Source organism: Propithecus coquereli, unplaced genomic scaffold, assembly GCF_000956105.1.
Source record: "Propithecus coquereli isolate 6110/MARCELLA unplaced genomic scaffold, Pcoq_1.0 Scaffold7, whole genome shotgun sequence".
NCBI classification, from domain to species: domain Eukaryota; kingdom Metazoa; phylum Chordata; class Mammalia; order Primates; family Indriidae; genus Propithecus; species Propithecus coquereli.
In genome coordinates this window covers 21,501,647-21,510,057 of record NW_012153062.1, presented here as the reverse complement: position 1 = coordinate 21,510,057, position 8,411 = coordinate 21,501,647, and the positions used below count along the sequence as shown (strand labels likewise).

Below are 8,411 nucleotides of genomic sequence, written 5' to 3'. Positions count from 1 at the left end.
AGTGCAGATGTCTTTTTTATAGAATGTCTTTTTTTCCTTTGAGTAGGTGCCCAGTAATAGGATTGCTGGATCAAATGGTAGTTCTACTTGTAGCTCTTTGAGGTATCTCCATATTACTTTCCACAAAGGTTGTACTAGCTTGCAGTCGCACCAGCAGTGTAGGAGTGTTCCTATCTCTCTGCATCCATGCCAACATTTATTGTTTTGCGACTTTTGGATAAAGGCCATTCTCACTGGAGATAAGTGATATCTCATTGTGGTTTTGATTTGCATTTCCCTGATGATTAGCAATGTTGAGCATTTTTTCATGTTTGTTGGCCATTAGTCTATTTTGTTTTGAAAAGTTTCTTGTTCATGCCCTTTGCCCACTTTTTGATAGGGTTGTTTGATTTTTTCTTGCTGATTTTCCTGAGTTCTATATAGATTCTAGTTATCAGCCCTTTATGTGCATGTGTAGCATGCAAATATTTTCTCCCATTCTGTAGATTGTCTGTTTGCTCTCATGACAGTTTCCTTGGCTGTGCAGACGCTTTTTAATTTGATCAGGTCCCATTTATATATTTTTGTTGTTGCTGTGATTGCCTTTGGGGTCTTCTTCATAAATTCTTTGCCTAGGCCAATGTCTATAAAAGTTTTTCCAACATTTTCTTCTAGAATTCTTAAAGTTTCATGCCTTAGATTTAAATCTGTTATCCACCATGAGTTGATTTTTGTTGAGAGGTGAAAGGTGTGGATCCTGACTCAGTCTTCTACATGTGGCTATCCAATTTTCCCAGCACCATTTATTGAACAAGGATTCTTTTCCCCAGTGTATGTTTTTGTCTCCTTTGTCAAAGATTAGATGGCTATATGAAGATGGTTTTACATCTGGGTTCTCAGTTCTATTCCATTAGGCTATGTCTCTGTTCTTGTGCCAGTACCATGCTATTTTAGTTACTATAGCCTTGTAGTATAATTTGAAGTCTGGTAAATTGATGCCTCCCAATTTGTTCTTTTTGCTTAAGATTGCTTTTGCTATACAGGGTCTTCTCTGTACGATGCATAGAATTATTTAACCTAATATTTGTATCCCTGTAATATGCTGAAATAAAAAAAAATTTTAAAAAGAAAAGAAAAAGAAACTAATAATAGTGATGATGATGATGATGTCTTGGGGGGGACATATATATTGAAAATTTTCTTTTATCAAACTTTGAGTATATAACCATGGCAATAAAAACAATAAATAATAAAATAAATATTTTCGCACCAGAATAAATAAATAATACGCAAGTCTTAAAAAAGAGAGAGAGAAAATATAAACAAACAGTATTTATAAATGTTTCCTTTCTAGTCTAGACCAATGAAGTTCTATTTAGCTATGGTTCTTTAGTATACTATTCATTCACTCATTTACTCTGCACAATATATCAAAGAACACACTGTTGAGGAATACATAGTATCATATCCAGCCTTGAAGAAATGAGATCAACACATACAAGAAAGTACCATAAGAGAAGTATAAATAAAATATTATTTATGCAAGAAGTACCAACAATACTTTAGGGAATATATAGAGTGAATTTGAACATCAGAAAACCAGAAATGAGGGAGAAAGAAAAGAACTATAGGAGAAGAGACCAGCATAAGGCAATGGACAGAGATCAATACAGAGATTAACAAAAAAGAAATGGCTAGAGCATAAAGGATTGAAATGAAAATAACAGAATGTCAGATTTGAAACTAGACTGCAAAAAGCCTTGAGTACCAGGATAAGGGATCTGAACTTTATTCTGCATACACTAAAAATTTCTGAATAAGGAGAGATGAAGAATAAAAGCTTTAAATTAGGAATATCTCTCTTACATAACGATTGAAATATAGAAAAATAGGTAGATTCAGAAAAGCTACTGGATTTAACTATAGAAACAGTGCATCAGTTTCTATAGTTATGTAGATCCCTACATTACATAACAGTTTACATAGTATAGGGATCATTACATAAATTCACAACCACCCAACCTGTAGTAGAGTTAAATCATATTTTAAGAAAAATTATATAAACATTTTACTCCGTGAACTTAATCTTATATACTCAGCCACCCCTCCAAAAAGAGAGACAAATCTCACCCAACTTAATATTAAATGCATTTATTCCCCAGGGTAAACATGAAAGGGAGCTATGATTCTACATTCCTTCAATTTCCACATGCCTCTCACAGCATGAGCAACACAATTCCAGTGTTAAAGATATGCATATTTTTCATATAACATGGCTTCTAATCATAAGTAAGCCACTTTATCAAGTGCTCAAAGAAAATAGTAATCTGTTATATCATTGGAGGAAAAACTGAGTGAGGAAAGACAATACTACACTATAATTTATGTGCTATTTAAGAAAATTTCTAGAGTAATTTTGGCTTTACTTTTGCTTCACATACTGACTTGAGAACCTAACCCCTGTTTAATGCCTTTCTCCTCCTCATCTTAATCATATTAAGCATACTGGAGGTAGCTAAACAGGGATTTAGTCCAAAACAATTATTTGAGGGCAGAAAATTGCCTAAAGATAGTGAAACATTTCAGGAAGCTAAAACCAGGCAAATAAAAACAAAATCTCTAAGGACTGGGTAAGGTTACAGAAAAAGTGTGGGCACAAAATGCAAAACACCTCTCCTGAATGGAACTTAGATATAAAATTGATAATAGTCAAGATGGAGAGCACTTCTGAGGTTCTTATACGTGTGTCTTTTCACCTTTCCCCAGAACCATTAATATCCCTTTTCACTGAGTCAATGTTTTGAAATAATATTATAAAATTCTGGCAACCTATTTATTAAAATGTCTTTAATGTCAGATTAACATTCTTTAAAACTTAGACTAACAAAATTTAGGGGACATAAATATTTTTAAAGTACAAACTTTGGAAGTACTTTTAAAGTTTAAAAGTTTAAGTGTTTGCTTTGCACAACTGATAAAATATTTCCAAGTCATGCATTTGTTTATTTATCTAACACCTGACGAGCAGAATCTTTTCTATTGATTTCTATTTGTTAAATAGCAAATGGCTTAAATCACCAATTGCTTAAATCCCCAATTCACTCTCTTAACAATGACTTCACACACAGAGATACAGACAAGCAATCATTTGAAACAGAAATAAGCTTTTAATGAACATTATTCAGAAACATAGGGACAAATCTAAACATAATATACAAAATACATGCTATTGCTACTTTCTATTTCTAAAAACTCCCTCCAAATCATACTCAAACTGTTTAAATGTATCTTAATGACTGATTCATAAAATAGACAAAGATTCATTTGCCAATGTAAAAACTACTGCCAAGCCATGCACAATAATTCTCTGGAGTTGTATATCGGGTATAGAAGCAAGATCAGTTAAAAACCAAAAGACTAACCACATAGACCTATTTGAGAAGAACCAGTTGACCAATGATAAGAATTATACCCATGTACTTAACAAATCATTCTTCTTCTCAGACTTACTGTAATTTTGAAAATAGAAATATTATCTAATTGCTTTAATTTTCAGATTAAATACAGAAATTAAAGCATAGTTTTGTCAGTTTCTCAGGCTTAAATGATCTGTTTACATAGAATATAACTTTGTTTCCTGAGTCATTCACTGCTTCCTTTCTGTTCCTGCAGCACTTTATATCTCTATTTGTTTTTGCTGTAAGCATAATACTTGAATCCCCGCAAGGAAGGTATTGTTATCACTATGTAACAAATGAAAAAACAGGCGCAGTATGGTGAAGTGACTTAACCAAAATCATCACTAAAGTCAGATTTCAAACTCATATCTGACTATAAACTTCTTTCCACATTGCTTCACAGGTATTAAATGAATCAGACCTAAATAACTGAATTGACTGCATTTTCTTGTTAAAGCTGCTTTGGTAGCAGCAAAAGCAAATCTATCATAGACAAACCAAATGTGGAAGAAATGATGTGGGTAAAAGTACAGAGGTGCTGCCTCATACTTGAATTCCCTCCCTACTAGCAGGAAATTTCCCACTTTATGTATGAGTCTTCATATAAGGCAGAGCCCATCTCCCTACATAGAAGCTAACAATGCCACATACTTCTTCCAGTCACCCTGCGGCACAGACATGTTTGCTTAACCTAGACTCTGCCAATATGACATTCCCACCTAGGACTCTGTAACAGTTAGAGACATAAGAAGTTGGGACAGCAAAGATTGGATTTTGGCAGCAGGGGGCAGTAGCAACATTAAATTTTCAAAGGCAACAACAGGAGCAGCTATGCAGTGCCTGAGTCTAGCCTTCAGCAACATGCAGCCGCATCACTGTCACCAGACTGGTTTTATGCCATGATTTTTAGCTATGTCTTTTCTGTTATCTAGTCTTCCTTGTTCCTGAATACTTAAGACTACATTCCTACCAATTTGGTGAACTAATCAATACGCTTTCAAAAATCCCTTTTCTGCTTGAATCAGTCGGAACAGCCTTTTGTTCCCTGCAATTAAAAACCCTGACTGAGATATCTAATAATTAAATAAACAACTCTAAACAATTATTTTTTTAAATATTTTTTACCTTAGTATTTGATTGTTCTTTTATATAATTTGCCATTATGGTTTTAAGTAACATCTACTTTATACACAGTGGTATATTCCAACAACAACAACAAAAAACTTCAAATCAGGTTTCTTAATCTTTTTCAAAAACAACATAAAAATACAAATATATAATAATCATCTAACAGTAATCTTTACTGAGATTCAAAGTTAAGCTTCATTAAGGTTTCTTACCTGTCAGGAATACCTAGTCTCTTGACACTTCTATAAACAGAAAGAGTATTTGCAACATGTCGGTAATTAAACCAGAATCGGGATGTACACACCTAAAGTATTAAAACAAAAATATGATTTTTATACATCAAAATTAACCATGGACTTACAGAGCATTTTTCTTTAAGTAGGATATAGAGATGTCTAAAGAAAGAGTATGTCATAATTCAGGCTTAGAAACAGCAAAGAATATAAAGAATTGTCAATAAACCACTATCCCTAAAGAGAGGTCATTTATAAATGGCATTAAATTAATAAAGACCATTCTGCCTCAGACAAAACAAATCTTTGGGGAATTTAATCAAATACTGAACCAATTCTGTTACTCTCAATTTCTGTGATTCTATAACATTCCTATTTCTAAAAAATTAAATTCTTTAGAATCAAAGACAATGCTTATAATCTCTTCATAGAATAGAGAATAAAATTAGCCACACTGGGTTATATTTGTTTCACTATGGATTGCTTCCTTAGTTGTAAGAAATGTAGGACACAGGCTAAAACATGACATACAAAGCATTTTTATATGCACATAACAGAATATATTATAAAGAAGCTATTGGCCAGGCATGGTGGCTCGTGCCTGTAATCTCAGCACTTTTGGAAGCCAAGGCAGGAGGATCGCTGGAGCCCAGGAGTTTCAGACCAGCCTAAGCAACATAGTGAGACCCCATTTTTACAAAACAATAGAAAAAATTAGCCAGGCACAGTGGTGCATGCCTGTAGTCCCAGCTATTAATACTTGGGAGGCTGAGCCAAGAGGATCACTTGAGCCCGGGAGTTTGAGATTGCAATGAGCTATAATTCCACTGCACTCTAGCCTAGGCCACAGAGCAAGACCCTGTCTCAAACAAAAACAAAAAAGAAGCCATTAAACTGAATAGGAAACTAGAAATAATTCAAAGAAGTTTTACACTTAAGAAAAATTTCCTAAAAATTATATTAACAGTGCTGGGAAAATCTAACTCCATGACTGAAAAGTTAGTGTTCTTGGGAATCCATTTTAAGGTAGGTAAACAGAGACTGAGGTTGGTTGGTAGCACACCAACCTGCCATATACCTGTGTTTATGGTAGGTAGAAACAATTTTGAGAATATCATAAATCCTCTTGTTCTTGCCAAATACAAAGGAACTACATAGTTTTTTTTTTTTAGTATTAAAGTAAATTTTCAACCTGGAATCCAATAAGGAAAACACTAAAATTTTTGACCACATAAAAAGGTAAAACTCTGTATGTCAAAAATACCATAAAATCCTAACTTAAATGAAAAACTCAAAATAATATTATAAGGGATAATTTCCTTAATTATAACTCTATAAGAAAAAATGAAAAATCTAACTTTAAAAATGAGTAAAGGATAAGAGCAAGCATGTCATAACAAAAGTCTTAAAAATGGCCAATGAAATTCTTAAAGATGCTCACTCAACTTCAGTCATACTTTAAAAAATACAAACTGGATTGGTAAGTATCAAAAAGTCTGAAAATTCACAATATTGGCAAGGGAAATAAGCTCACTGATGGAAATGTAAATTAATATAAACCTTCTAAGAGGGAAATTTGCAACATACATCGAGTTTAAAAATGTACATATCTTTTGATTTAGCTCAAACAAATATGCAAAAATATGTATTCAAGAATTTTTACTATAACATTGCCTGTAACAGCAATGACCAAAATATAATAGCTGGAAACCAAATCACTGCCCATAAGGAGCAAAAAATCTACAGGGTTCCCTAACTTGAAGTAAAAATAGTTTAAACAATTTATATCTAAATTAGTCATAATAAAAACCAGTATTTTCAGTGCCCTTTACCATAGACAAAAGCCTTTTTTTTTTGCATTTATCATATTATTTAATGAGCATAAGCCTAAGAAACTGCCCTCATTTTCACCAGCAATTTATTAGATAGAAAATTAAGGTTGAAAAATAGAAGGGATCGGGATTATCACATATTCACTGAATGGAATACCAAAAAAAAGCAAGTTGTAAAAGGGCATGTGATATGACCCATTAGTCTTTTAAAAAGGGAGGGGGGGTAGACACAAATGTGATTATACACATTGGACATTTCTGAAATTATACATAAGAAACTGCTAATAGAGATTATTACCACTAGAAAACAAAAATGAGAGTCAAAGAGAGGTGCAATAACTTTTCAGTTTATACCATTCCTCACAATACTTTTCTTCACCATGAGTCCGGATTATCTTTATAATTTTTTTTGTTAAACAGAGGCAAAATGTTTATACAAAGCAGATCCTGCGATTACAATGGAATCCAACTTTCCTTCTATCTACCTCTGATGGCAAGTTTTCTCAGTCATTTCACAAGAGCAAAGGGGCATTTCACTTACCTCTGGTCATCTAATCAAGACTAAAAATAAATTAATTCGAACTGGGGGGAAACCTAAATTTTTAAAAATTTGAATTACATAACATTGAAAGAAATGCATTTTTAGTACTTTCAATGGGACCTGGGCAGATTTCATAATTTTTCAGGTAAGAAAGCACAATTTATTCAAGTTTCACTATACTAATAGGTAAAACACTGGGTAAAATATGAAAACTACAGCTGTCATGAAACACTCAGTTTCTCTTTTTCACCCTCTATTTTTCAACTGAAACCCAGGTTACTGAGATTGGAGAGGGGCTTGGTTAGAGGTTTCCCAGAGCAAGGAAGCCTTTAAGACGTGTGTAGGGACGAGCCCTCTGGCAACTGGTAGTCAGTGCGCAGGCAGTAATTCCCTCTTCTAAGAATTCCCCATAGAGAGAATAATCACAGAAGAGCTCTTAGTTTGCTGTAAAGTAAGTTTATCCTCTCAAACTGGTGGATCATGGCCTGGCTCCTGACAGTTTTCCTCACTTGAAAATAGTCATTGAAAACCTCTCTCCTTATCTCAAGCAGCTTTTGTTCAATTCCTTCAGAAAATCTCTCATGAAGCATACAGAAAGTATTCTTTCTTGGAAAACAAGAAAATGAGCCATGGACCCATGTTACACTATTTCATTTAAGCAAACCTTACTAAGAATCAAAACAATGCAAATTAAAACAAAATCTATTAATAATTTGTTTCCCAGCAGTCAAAAAGAAAAGATAAAAGTTAATAATACACAGTTGACTTGGATTTAGAAAAAAAGACAGCCTTTCTGGAGGGCAGTCATGTTCCATGACTTCAGATTCTTATGCCTAGGAATTTGTTCTAAAGAGAAAATGAGTCAAGTTCACAAAGACATATAAATAAGTACATTCAACACAGACTTGTTAACAGTACTGAAAAATTTAGACTCTAAATGCCCATGAAATGGGGGTTATGGTATACTCACAAAACAGAAAACAAGAAAGCCTTTGGAAAAGATTATATGTCATCATACCTACTGGCAGGGAAAGATCCCCAAGATATGCCAAGGTGTTATGAAATAGCAGGTATAATATGATCTCACTTATATAAAATCATATACCTTTATATTTTTATGCTTGTATATGAAGAGAGAGAGGGCAGAAGAATGCTTACCAAAATATCAACTCTGGGATATGGGACTTGAAGACATTTTCCTTTTTTTTTTAATTGAGATGAAATTCACGTAACATAAAAT

The 8,411-nt window shown here is 33.4% G+C and overlaps 1 protein-coding gene across 1 annotated transcript in view; it reads right to left on the bottom strand.

Moving 5' to 3' along the window:
- PIGK (phosphatidylinositol glycan anchor biosynthesis, class K) overlaps positions 1-8,411 on the bottom strand; it is a 135,573-nt gene that overhangs the window by 117,335 nt on the left and 9,827 nt on the right. The window contains exon 2 of the mRNA XM_012661038.1: positions 4,778-4,869. Within this exon, the coding sequence (XP_012516492.1) occupies positions 4,778-4,869 (92 nt within the window). The remainder of the gene's footprint in view (positions 1-4,777; positions 4,870-8,411) is intronic.